At 38.3% G+C, this 14,277-nt stretch overlaps 1 protein-coding gene across 2 annotated transcripts in view; it reads right to left on the reverse strand.

The window, feature by feature from the left end:
• LOC150082108 (uncharacterized) overlaps positions 1-14,277 on the reverse strand; it is a 183,998-nt gene that overhangs the window by 117,812 nt on the left and 51,909 nt on the right. For both annotated transcript variants that reach the window (XM_090379986.1, XM_090379985.1), the window contains exon 7: positions 8,795-8,837. In XM_090379986.1, coding sequence (XP_090236112.1) covers positions 8,795-8,837 — 43 coding nt within the window. The remainder of the gene's footprint in view (positions 1-8,794; positions 8,838-14,277) is intronic.

Genomic DNA, 14,277 nt, shown 5'->3' on the forward strand with positions numbered 1-14,277 from the left:
ATCCACCCCAGGTGCCTTTCTTATGTTTATCTTCAACAATTTCTCCTCCACTTTACTCTCAGTTATTACAAGATTATCTAGCTTACTGCCAGAGTTAAATACACTTCTGGCATTCCCCTCCGTGAATAACTCCTCATATTTGAATGTAGATGCAAAATATTCATTTAGTTTGTTAGCTACCTGAGCAGGATCATCAACAGTTGAACCATCGATATCAAGTGGATGAATCTGATTTATCCCCTTTCTTCTAGAGTTTACATAAGTAAAGAACTCTTTGCTGTTTTTCTTTGCATCCTTTACCAAATATTTCTCGTAATCTGCCTTCGCCTGCCTAACCTCCTTTGTAACTTGGTTACATGTAAACTAGCTTATATCTATCATAGGCTTCGGTGTCACATGTTAATTTATATGTATCATATGCATTTTTCTTCTCTGTCACATGTCCAATTAGTTCATCTGACATCCATTTAGGCCTAAATCTTGAACAATATTTCTTTGTTGGTATGAAAAGGCTAGTAGCTTCCAAGATTAATTCTTTGAATGCTTCCCATTTTGAATTTGCTGTTGGTAACATCATCAGTTGGTCCCACTGTATAGAATTTAAATACTGTCTCAGACCACTGTAGTCACCTTTACGAAAGCAAAAACCCTTCCCTTTACCCCTGATGGTAGTTACCTCTTTGAGTAAATTCCACTTGGGCATACTGTGATCACTGCCACCTAGTGGTTCCTTTATCTGCAGATTCTTAATGCATGAAGAATCACTACCGATAATCAGATCAAGAGTATTACTCCCTCTGGTTGTCTCCCGAACATGCTGCTGTAGAAAACAATCATCCAATAAATTCATAAAACCTTGCTAGTGTGTGTGACCAACACAAAAATTCCAGTCAATCTCTGGTAAATTAAAATCTCCCATTATAATTCACTCTGATTTACTGGCCCACTCTATTTCTCTGCACAACTGCTCATTATACTCATCAGATTCAAATTTGCCTCCATTGTTATCAAACTAGATAACAATGGTGGCAAATTACGAGCGGTTAATCGATGGACACAAGGTATCATTTACTTTCCAAATCATGCTATCTAAATTCAAAATAAACCACGGAGCTTGACTAGGTCTATAATCTACTTATAGAAAATAATTTAATCTAACAATTAAGTCAATAAAGTGGCTAAGTATAATTAAAAACTTTGCATTCACGGGAGATGCAACATCTGTTCAACACGTGGATTTGATACCCTTAACGATACCGAATTACTGATTTGATACCCTTAACTTCGTTACTATCAAATTTCTCCCACCCAATACCACCTCTCTGCTTCAGCCAATGGATCAGGAAATGATTGCCAACTTTAAAAAAATTTACACAAAAAAATGTTCGCAAAGCGCTTTTAAGAGACTTCAGGAGACAGAGCCATCACCTTAAAGGAATTCTGGAAGACCAGGTTTAACATCTTAGACTGTGTACAAATGATTGTCAGTTCTCAGAATGAAGTTTCAGCTCGGTGCCTCAATGCAGCCTGGAAGAACTTATGGCCTTCAGCCATCCATGATTTTGAAGGATTTGAAGCTGAAGGTGTTCTAGAGCAGGAAATTATCACTCTTGGTGAGTCCTTGGCTCTAGAGATTGAGGCGGCAGATGTGGAGGAGATAATTGCAGACTGTGGAAGCGAGTTGACAACAGAGGAGCTCCAGGAATTAGAGAAGATGGGTGAGCATGACAGTGGAGATGAGAAACATGAGGAAGATGACCATGTAGCAACAACTCAAGAAATTAAGGACATGTTTGGTGCATGGGATATTGTGAAGAGAACAGTAAAAAAAAAATCCAGATTTTGAAACCACTGAATTGATGACCTGCAAATTTGAAGATCAGGTGTTAAGTTATTTCAAGAACCTTCAGAGGAAGCACCAAAAGCAAACCACTTTGGACAGTTTTTATACCATAAGTAGCAAGAAGCAGTGATCAGAAAGAACACCAGATCCTGAAGGGTGTCCTGATATCTTGATAGTAAAAGATTCTTCCAGCTCCATCATCATACTACCATTGACAGCTTTTCCACGTAAGTTAAATAAAAATTACGATTTTTGTTTTTTTTAATGTTTATGATCATCAATTATCATTTTAAACAAGATTTGGGGGGGGGGGTGAAGTTTGTTATTGTTATTTGGTTTTTAGGAGCATTAGCAACTAAGGCCATATTGCTCCGGGATATGCGGTGGTCATTCCCTGACCTTTCCGCATCCTCCGTATTTGGTGGTGACGGGCTCGAACCCCGGTCTAATCAAGAAGCGTGTTCTACGCACTGCCGCTCCTTCCCACCTGGCTACGGAGGCGCCAAGGGGGGGTGAAGGGAATAAGTAAAAATCCGTGGCACTATCAGTATTTTTCATCTTTTCTCTTTTTTTAAAATTTGTATCATGCTTTACTGTTTATTCCAGTGTATAAGGCGCACCACAATTTTAGGGCAAGTTATTTTTAGATAAAAGGTGGATGGTATAGACTGGAAAATACGGTATTCAGTATTCTATATAAAACTAATACAATTTCTATTATAAAAATCATCTTTTACAAAGATAAATAGCTTAGTCATATAGCGAAAATTTCAACTTTCGAGGACTCAGAACAAATTATCAAAAAACAGTGTGTTATTGGGTTCATATTACAATATTTTCATGATATGGTGTCTCTGGAATGAATTAATATCGTAAAGTGGGGGTCCACTGTACGTGGTTTAAGGCACCACTCTGCAGAAGATATACATGGAAAAATCCTGGAGACTCACCAGATTGATTATATCTTAGTTAAAACTGAGATATCAAAACTAAGTGAAGAAAGAAATGTCCTATCTGGAGATACCGTAACTAAGTGAAGAAAGAAATGTCCTATCTGGAAGCCAACAGAGATTCAGACCACTTACTTGTGAAGATGAAAGTGGAATTAAAATTGAAGTGCCTGGATAAAAGGATCATTCAATGAGATGGAACATTGAGAGAGGAGAGTGAAAAACTTATTTCAAGATTTGACCAATGTTATTGCTACTGAGGATACTACGGCTGATCTTGAGCAAAATTGGTCTTTAATCAAGGAGATAATTTGTAAAGCTGCATTGGAGGCACTGGGGAAGAGTAAAAATATTAGGAGAAAGCCTTAGATCACAGATATTTTACTACAGAAAATGGTTGAGAGGAGGCAACTGAAAGGCCAAAAAAATGATGATGATCAAAGGAACTATCATAGATTTTCATAGATTTAAGAACGAAATTGATAGAGAATGTAGGAAGGCAAAAGAACAGTGGTGGGCAGAGAACTGTCAAGAGATTGAAATGCTTGAACAACAAGGTTGAATGGATTTGGCACATAGAAAAATCAGAGAGTTAACGAGAAAGAGTAGCGGAATCAAATGAGAGCAATGCGGGATGAAAAGGGAATGACAGTACCAAATTTTGAAGAACAAAAGGAAAGATGAAGGAGATATGTTGTTGTTTGGTTTTTAGGAGCATTAGCAACTAAGGCCATATTGCTCCGGGAATATGCGGTGGTCATTCCCTGACCTTTCCGCATCCTCCGTATTTGGTGGTGACGGGCTCGAACCCCGGTCTAATCAAGAAGCGTGTGCTACGCACTGTTGCTCCTTCCCACCTGGCTACGGAAGCGCCGTAGCCAGGTGGGAAGGAGCAGAAAGAACTTTATGAAGATTCATGCATGTACACATGGAGGAATATGGTTCTAGAAGAACAAGAAAACATGGAGACAGAAATATCTATAGATGAATTCAACACAGCCTTAAAGTCTCTTAGCAACAGATAATAAAGCACCAGGAATTGACAACATACCTGAAGAGCTTTTAAAATACAGTGGAAAAAATCTGAAGAAAGCCTTATTTGAACTGATAAATATACAGGGATGAATGCTGGCTGGAGGAATTCTGCACATCAATCATAATCCCCATACCAAAGATGTCACCAACAGTATGTCAAGACTACAGAACTATAAGTCTTATTACCCATGCATCTAAGATTCTGCTGAAAGTTATCAAAGTTCGTTTAGAGAGTCATATTGAACAATTTTTGGATGACTCACAGTGCAACTTTTGCAGAGGTAGATCGACGAGACACAGTATTGGAACATTGAGAGTGTTGGGAGAAAAAAATGTAATCTGGAGAGAACTGTTTCTATTGCTTGAGAAAATTGGATGCAAGAAAATGATTGGACTGATCTATGACTTATATAGAAGACAAAATCCAAAGATAAGAGTGAGGAGAGAACTGACAGAAAGAGATGAAGTTAAAAAGGGAGTCAGACAGGGATGCTTACTTTTACCTGCTTTGTTCAATGCTTTTGCCAAAATGATAATAAAGGAGGCAATGGGAGTAAGAAAGGGGGGTTAAAATTGGTGAAAAGTACATACAGGCTATTAAGTTTGCAGACTATCAGGCCATACTAGCAGATTGCGCTGCTATGCGACAAAAATTGATCAAAAGGTTAAATAAGAAAGTGCTGAAGTATGGAATGAAGATAAATGGTCAATTACCTTCTGAATTGAGACCGATGGAGTGAGAACAGAACAGGTAGATCACTTTAGATATCTGAGGCAGTTATTTGCACAGGAGGTTTCATGTCATTGCAATGGCAAAACAATCTTTCAAAAATAAACTGTCACTGATAACACAGAAGAAGGCGTCACAGGAAATTAGAAAGAAGATAACAATGAGATATATCTGGTCAGTAGCATTATATGAAGCAGAGACATGGATTCTTACAAAGAAAGACAAAAAAAGACTTGAGGCCTTCGAGATGTGGTGCTGGCACAGGATGGAAAAAATTAAATGGACCGAGAAGGTGTCAAATATGGCAGTATTAAGACGTGTCCAAGAACAAAGGAAAATTCTAGGTAAATCAGATCAACTAGATTCAAATGGGTGGGACAAGTGAATCAACATGGTGGTTTGCTTCTGGATGGCACGGAGGAAACTGTGGAGGGAAAACACCCTAGGGGAAAACCAAAAATATAAAATACCTTCATCAGGATGTTGCTGGATGAAGCAGGACTTGGAAATTTTGAGGAACTAAAACAAACGGAACAGGAGAGACAAAAGTGGAGACAGCTCATCAAAGAAACTACTATAAGGAGCGAGGGAATGTTGCCAGCAGTGGGAGAGATGGATCATAAATTAGCAACACATACGACATACCCAATATCCTTCCTGATGAGGTAGAACATGCATTGAAGAAAATGAAGAATCAGAAACCCGGGGTGAAGATAAAGTTACTGTAGAGTTGTTAAAATTGGGAGGAAGAGACATGACACAGAAAATAGCAAGACACTTCAAAAATACATTAGGAAAGGTGTGATGGCTAAGGAGTGGAATAATGCAATCATGATTTTGCTGCATAAGAAAGGAAATAAATCAGAAATTGTAAATTACAGACCAATTAATTTGTTGTCCCACATCTACAAGTTGTTCACAAGAGTCATTACTAACAGATTAGAAAGGACGATGAGAATCAACTGAAAGAGAAAACTGGCTTTAGGACAGGATTCTCAACTATTCTTCTAAAATTTACTAACCTGACACACCCCTTGCAGTTATTTAGGCTTGTTTCCCTAGTTTATCTTCCCTCATTTGAAATGTTGCCATCCTCAGAACATCTTACCAATATTGGCTGCTACAGCAACAAACCACAATTCTTAAGGAGAGTGTAGCATTACTTTCACCCATAACATCATATAAATGTGGATTATATTACTCTTCTCACCCCCCCTAATTAGCAGTTCCCTGAATTCTTAAGGTATCCTCAACGATACTGGCAAAATCCTTGCACCACCTTTGTTCAAACGAATACCATCTCTACAAAATAGATTCCTTCTACCTAGAAGTGTAGGGCACACTGATAAAAATTTCCTCCTTAGAGCCTTGCAAATTCCCTCAAATCTTGAATTAATCCACAAGTCTTTCAGTATATAATCTCTCCTATCATGTCTGGTCAGAATTGCAGATGTATACACATTCTGACCTAATTTGCAGCATTTTTTCATTCCTATATTCCTATATTTACCTAAATATTTGTCGGGTAAATATTCCTATATTTACTCAACAAATGGTTTGGTCATGTTCATTTAATATCATTAGTCTCCATATGAATAATAATGCTCCCTTTACCTCCCTCCTTAAAATGTGACAATCTGTTAGTAACATCATCAATTGTTGCTCCAGGAAAATACACATTTGTTCTGGTCCATCTATTTTTATTACAAAAAAATGTTACCCATTTCTCTGATAATAGAGTCTCCCAATAAAACTAAATCTCCTTCAACAAGAGCAGTATGCACTTGACTATTCTTTTCTGGGACCTGAATTGTGGGTGCATCACTTGACAGATTATGAGATTCTTGAGTCCCCGGCAAGCTTCCAGTTACATTTGTTTCTTAGGCAAGCACCTGTTTCTTCAGCGACTCAAATTCTTCTTGTGATTCACTAAGCTTCTAATTTGAGATTGGTACAGTGGGTGCAAAGAGGTTACTAAAAGGTTACTGCAAAAAAAAAAAAAAAAAAAAAAAAAGTGGGAAAAAAGCATTAAAAATCTATAGAGAAATGCTATGGACCTAATTTACTACACAACCATCACTTGCCATCTCAACAGCAGATGGCCTCCTACCTACAACTCTAATACCACAACTTTTGACAACTCTGTGATTATCCTGATTGCAAGACGATAGATTTGTATTTTTGGTGCAACATAGAAGTGACTTGCAATTGCAAGTTACCTCTGTGTTGAGACCAGTGTCATTTTGAAAAGGCAGTCTTTTCTAGACTATTTTATAATTTGTTGATGGTTGTGTGGCATTATTTTGATCCACTTTTTTTTTTTTTTGCTATTTCACTCTGACTTCACTGGAGAACTCTTCTATTCACCTTGTTCTCCAAGGTAATTTTTTGTCACAGTTTCTCTGTTGCAAATTCAAGAAGTCTCTATTAGATACAGTGAAAATGTGCTACAGAGTTGACAATATTTTGTATATGATTTTATACAACTGTCAGTGAATTAAGCAAATGGATATAAATCTAGCTATTTTTATTAATTCATAATTGTAACAGACATGAAGCTTTTATATGCTTTTTTTCACTGAGCTTGTGATTTATACCTAGATAGACAGAGTGCTGGGAGGAGTCAAAATGACTTCCACATTCTTGATACCAAGTAGTCTTAAATAACTCAGGAAAATTAAAATGTAGACCTTGGTTCTTCATAAAAATATTTCTTTTCACTGAACTAATCTTGTTTGTGTTCTTACCAGCAGGTCAAAACTCTTCTAATGTGGTTTTGAAAACTGAACACAGTGTACAACATGCAAATTATCATTTATTTACACAATGGAGTAAGAACCCCTTGGTCTCTACCAGGAAACTTTCTATATATTGTAAAATTTTATCTTCATCAAATTTAGTCAGCAATGGACTGTAATGTAACCCCACTAAACCGTTTTTTTTTTAAAAGCAATTTGAAATGATCAAAGATATATTGGTACTCCTATTCATAAAAACTGTTTGCCTTTTAAACTGTAAATTCTTCTCTATCACACACATTTAAACCTGACTTGGAAATAATATCTGTAAACACAATCTTCTATTTCATCCTCCCCTACCCCCAACTCACCAATCATGTGTACTCCAAGTATATCTGTAGTGTGTGATACATCCATCACCACAATGCAGATATAGCATGGAGCATATAAAAATTTCATTTCATAATCCTGATAGATTACACCAATATCAAGGAACTTTCTCTCAAGTCTATGCAAAATTGAAAATATTTTCACTTTTAGTCCAACTCATAACATTCCTTTTAATATGAATAATGAAAATAGTAAAAGCTTTATAAAGATAAGGAACTCAGCTACAAGACTGGAATAGAATGCTTGAAAGACTAAAATGGTACTACAATAATATTTTTGAGAAAAAGTTATAAACATGCATGATACTAGTTGTTGGTCCACCACATTTATTTTGAAAGATTATTCTAAAAGCATCAACAAGGACACAAATGCTTGTTGGGACTATCTTGTCATCTCTGCAGCTAGCTGCTTTCATTAAGTTTAATTTCTGCACTAATCAGGGTTTCCTAGGTAATCAGCAAGCAGTGATGAAACTATCAACTTTTGTACCACCAGGTCTGTTACCATGGGTGGACCAACAATTAGTATCATATAGTTTTGATGAGCATGGGAAGGGGATGCAAAATTTGTAGTTTTACTATTGTTGGCAAAAGAGATTATAAATGTCTTAACTAGTTAGCAGAATCTTTTAGTGACTTTCTGTTTTATTTTAAAAATTTTTGCACACTGAATGGTTCAGCTAAAGAGTAGAAAATCTGTAAGTCCTGCATACATCATCCTTCATTGCTACATTTTATAAAAGTTAAAAAACATTATATTAATACTTGAAAGCTTGAGAACTTGAAAACTTTACTGACTGCTCCAAAAATGTCACCACCTATATCAACTAATTGGCAAATTATGTGCAAAACAATGACTGTTTTTGACCTTTTCATTTCTTTCTTTTAGTTTTCACATGGATAAGTTCTTATAGGATATATAAGTATCATATGAGATGCAGCTGTTTCATAGCAGTATAGCTTTCCATTTCTATTTTTTATGATTTTACTTTTACTGTAATTTTATCATAGCAATTAAAAAGATGAATCTGTGTGTGCCTTAGTTTGTAAGATATACACAGATTTTATTTGATTTACATAAAATAAAAATATGTTTAAAATTTACTTACTATTATTGACATTCTCCATATCTGCTACCACATAATTACGTACCTAATAATACATGCAAAAAAAAAACAAAAAAAACCAAGAATATTTTATTATGAGTTATGCAGATTTAATATTTATAAAAGCAAGTAAACACAGAGAAAACAAATTCTTTAAGTGCTAAATCTAGTGACTGCGAGGACTGAAATAATTCTATGGGCAGATCATAAGATATACACATATTTTAATATGTTATATCAAGCAAGCAAGTCACTTTAGCTTTCCCAAAAAAAAAAGTATTATTTTCTTACCACCGCTAAGTTGCATTTACTCATCAGCTTTTATCTTAATTATTTTCTAAAAGCAGCTTTAAGTGAAGTAAAGTAGCTATAAGTAAATTATTTTCTATAAGTAGCTTTATAGTTCTAGCCAAGCTCCATGGTTTATTTTGAATTTAGATAGCGATTTTGAAAGTTAACATTTAGTGTCTGTAGATTTTACGTTCATAACTTGCCGCCATTGTTATACGATACGGAATACTGTAAGGTTTGCTGACTGGGCTAGCCGGGTGGGTAAAGTGCCTGCCTGACAACCCAAAGGTCGCGGGTTCGAATCCCGCCTCGGGCTTGGATCAGGGTAGTGCAAAAACCTTGGGAGGTGAATTATTGCCACAGAAGCCAATGCGCCAACAACAAACAAACAAACAAAAACTGTAAGGTTTAACATAAAACTAGATAGCAAAATACATAGCATTGTATTAGAAATCTGTTAGATTAGTATAGTATTATCAATAAAATTTATTAATCTTATTAAATTTCATCGTTAATTAAATTATACTTAAATGGAATCATAGGCGCCTCCGTAGCCAGGTGGGAAGGAGCAGCAGTGCATAGCACATGCTTCTTGATTAGACCAGGGTTCGAGCCCGTCACCACCAAATACAGAGGATGCGGAAAGGTCAGGGAATGACCACCGCATATCCCGGAGCAATATGGCCTTAGTTGCTAATGCGCCTAAAAACCAAATAACTAACTAACTAAATGGAATCATGACCCAGACTAGAGCAGCAAAGCAGCGTTCACAGAATAACCAGAGTGCTGTAGCTCACGGGAGAACCGAAGGGGCAAACGATTCTTCCATGCATCACAGTCTATACAATGTGCGAAATGTGAAATGTTTGCAGACCTGTCTAGAACAGGACATGACCTAGCCAAGGAGGATGTCTTTGTGTGTGCTAGGTGCAGAGACTGTGAAAAAATTAGGTGCCAACTCAGCATTCTGATGGGCATCTATGAGAATTTGAGATGTAGGGTAAATGCCCTCGAAAAATTAATATGAGGGCCCATCAAGCTCTCAACTCAACACCAGAGCTCACTCCTGTACATCAGTCAACACAGCAGCAGCAACTTAGGCAGAATGCACTGGTCCCACAAGAACTAATTATTGTAGGTCATTCTATTGTCAGGGAGACGGGGCATATAGTATGCAAAAAAGGATAGGTGGAACAGGACCAGGGGTATGTCTGCCGTGGGCAAAAGTCAATGATGTTGTAGAGCAGATATCATCTTTTAAGGGCACAAAAGGTGATATTGTTGTACACGTTGGCACTAATGACCTTAAGAGTAAGAGATGTGCAGTTTACTTAACAAGTAGAGGTCAATGCTGAAAAAAAGTCGTGAGTTAGGATTAAATTTGAAAGTGTCTGCAATTCTGCCCAGACACGACAGTAGGGAGTATATGATGAGAAACTTGTCAATCAATTCGTCCATGGAGAGATTGTGAAAAGCTCACAGGGTGTGAGCTTTTCACAATCTCTTTGGTCCTTGAGGTTGTCACAGACATTCTCTCAGATATGCCAGACAAGCTGTACTTGCTATCTGGGAGTCTAAAACGCTGATGGAACTGATATTCGGGTGACACTCAAGTCAAGTGGACCCAATTTCGGCGAAGTCCGGACGGTCTGACAGCCAAATCCTCTGCTTGCACCTTCACGATGGTGGGACTGTTAGTAATCCTGGGTATAACCTCAATGCACAAGTACATGGTGGGTGACCACCCAGGTGTGAACCAACATAAGCAGGGGTCGAGGTGTGGCGCCCACACCACATGGAGGAATGCCGCCCCTCTATGTTACCAGGCAGTACTAGGTGGTAGATGACTCTCATCAACCGGTGAAATACCACCACTTTGCTTATTGGAGGCTTGAAATGGTGGAACCCATGTTTAGTCTCTAGAGCTAAGTTCCGGTCAACCTTTCCCTATCTCTTCCACCATGCAGTATGATTGATGACTTTTAAGGTTATGATGAACGTCGTGGCGAGATCCAATATTCCTTACATTTCGAGGGTACAGCTCTAAAACGGTGTTCGCAGGCCGGCCGCTAGTTAGTACACCAGACTGAACCTATTGGTAACTCTCTAGGAAGCTTCCGGATCAGCTAGTGTATAATCTTGCTGCCTCTACTCTGCCAGATAGTGACTGGAGGGAGTCCGAGTAGTGTGTATGCCGGGAGCATTGTCGAGGCCACGTTATGTCAAGGATCTGGGTATATTCTTACCACATGTACGCCATATCCAAAAATTTCATTACTTCATACAGCATGTCCCACCTACTTTTTCTTACTATTGAATACACCATGAATTGTCAAACTAATAGAGCAAGCTTATCTGCGAAAAGATCTAAACCTCCTAAGGACTTCCTAATTCATTTCACAAATATACGTGGTCTCAATTCTATTCTCAACGATGTCCATTTCCACTTGCAGTCTGCCAAACCCCATGTACTTTTTCTGACAGAATCTCAGTTATCGGTTGATTCATCTACTGCTCATCTCAGATGCCCAAATTATTTGCTGTATGATTCCTTTCGCCTCAAAGGTGGTACTTGTGCATATGTCCGTTCTGATATTCCCTGTCAGAGACTTGGCAATTTGGAATCTCCTCTCTTTGATCTTCTCTGGCTTAAAATCTCTCTACCTCATTGTGTCAAATTCATCTGTTGTCTCTACCGTTCTCCCAACTCCACTAATCACTTGGAGCTCTTTGACTTCCTCTCTTTGCAACTTGACTTTCTCCAGTCCAACTTTCCTAACAGTGAAGTAATTTTCCTTGGTAATTTTAATGTTCACAACTCCAGCTGGCTTCCGTTTTCTAGTCACACCGACCCAGCAGGTCGAGATGCTGAGGCTTTTGCAATTACTAATGACCTAGCACAGATTGTTCATTTACCTACAAGAATACCGGACAATCCTAATCATACAGCCAATACGCTTGATCTTTTTCTCACAAACAAACCTTCTAAGTACACGGTCGAAGTGAGAGGTCCTTTAGGCACTTCAGATCACAACTTGGTGATTGTCTCTTCTCCAATGGAACCTTTATCTCATGGCTATTCCCAACCACGTGTTGTTTGGCATTACAAGAATGCAAAATGGGATGACCTGCGAGACTTCTTTTCTTCTTTTCCTTGGTTGGATTACTGTTTCAAAACTTCTGATGTCAACATTTGCTCAGATCGTGTCAGTGAAATTATTCTTGCAGGAATGGAATCCTTTATCCCACACTCCACTTTAAAATCTCGTCCTTTATCTAAACCTTGGTTTTCCAATAAACGTGCTAAGGCTGTCCAAGAGAAGAATGTTGCGTATCATAATTGGCTCATTTCTAATTCTTCAGTTTCATCTTCTGCCTACACCAAAGCTCGCGACAGTTGTAAAGCAGTTATTAATCAGTCCAAACTAGAGTTTGAACAGGCTAAGATTAGAAAACTTGCTTCTTGCGCTAATGGTAGCCGAGCATTCTGGTCTCTTTCCAAAGTTATTGGCCGCAACTTTTGCCCATCTTTGCTCCCACCTCTGTCCAAACCAGATGGTTCTGTTGCCACTTCAGCCAAGGATAAAGCTGACCTGCTAGCATCCCATTTTTCTTCGAGCTCATGTATTAATGATCTTGGTAAAACATCTCCCACCATTCCTAACACGCTCCATTCAATGCCTCCTGTGGTCTTCCGTCAAAAGGATATCAGAAGGATTTTGATGAATCTTGATGCTGAGAAAGCTCCAGGTCCTGATGGTATTTCTCCACTTGTTCTCAAAACCTGTGCTCCTGAACTTACTCCTATTCTTTGCCGCCTTTTTTCACTTTCTTATTCCAAAGGTGTTTTTCCTTCTGCTTGGAAATTTGCTCATATCCAGCCAGTTCCTAAAAAGGGTGACAAATCCCTCCCATCCAATTATCGTCCATTTGCAATTACTTCTACTCTTTCTAAAGTAATGGGGAAATCAATTAACCGCCAACTCTTAAACTACCTAGAAACCTTCCGTCTGATCAACGATCACCAGTATGGATTCCGTCAGTGTCGATCCACTGGAAATATTCTGGCTTATGTTACCCATTTATGGACTAATTCAATGGAAAGGTTCGGTGAAACACAAGTAGTTGCTCTTGACATCTCAAAGGCTTTTGATCGTGTTTGGCATAAAGGTCTTCTAAACAAGCTTCCATCTTATGGTTTGCCAACTGTTTTTAGTAATTGGTTATCCAGTTTTCTCTCTGATCGCTCACTGAGGGTGATGGTAGATGGCTCTCTGTCTTCTAACTTCTCCACTAATGCCGGTGTCCCCCAAGGTTCAGTTCTTTCCCCCACTCTTTTCCTCTTGTATATCAATGACCTTCTTCCATTGACTGGAAATCCTATCCATAGTTTTGCCGATGATAGCACATTGCATTCAACTTTCCATTTTGAGAAACCTTGTCCTGCTCAATCAGCTTCAACTTCTCGAATATCTGCTACCAATTCCTTAAATGCCGATCTTCAGGTAATTCTCCAGTGGGGCAAAGACAACTTAGTTGATTTCAACCCTTCTAAAACTCAGTCTTGTCTTATATCTCGCAAAAAGGATTCTTCTACTCCTATGCTTATCTTTAGTGACACTCCGATTTCTAGGCAAAATGATATATCTCTTTTGGGGATTACCCTGACTTCTAATCTCTCTTGGCACAAGCACATTACAAATATTGCTTCCTCTGCATCTAAAAAACTTGGTTTTCTCTTTCGCTCTCGGCGTTACTTTTCTTCCAAACAGCTGCTCACTCTGTATAAATCGCAAATTCGCCCTGCCATGGAATATTGTTTCCCATATCTGGGGTGGTGCCCCCAAAACCTCTCTCCGGCTTCTTGATTCCATTCAGAAGAGGGCAGTTAGGTTAATTAATGATTCATCTCTAACAGAGTCTCTCCACTCGCTTTCTCATAGACGCACTGTTTCTGCTGCATGCCTCTTCTACAGATACTTCCATGGTCACTGTTCTTCTGAATTGGCTTCTATAATTCCTGCTCTCTCTTTCAAAACAGTCCGAACACGTGCCGCCACCAGCCAACATCCATTTACTGTCCAACTTCAAACCCACAGAATCAACTTTTCATCTTCCTCATTTATTCATTCAACTGCCGTTTTCTGGAACAACCTTCCTTCATACGTATTTCCTGAAAATTACAATCTACAGAA

Source organism: Mastigoproctus giganteus, chromosome 8 (genome assembly GCF_048544385.1).
Source record: "Mastigoproctus giganteus isolate SK-2022 chromosome 8, ASM4854438v1, whole genome shotgun sequence".
Lineage (NCBI taxonomy): Eukaryota > Metazoa > Arthropoda > Arachnida > Uropygi > Thelyphonidae > Mastigoproctus > Mastigoproctus giganteus.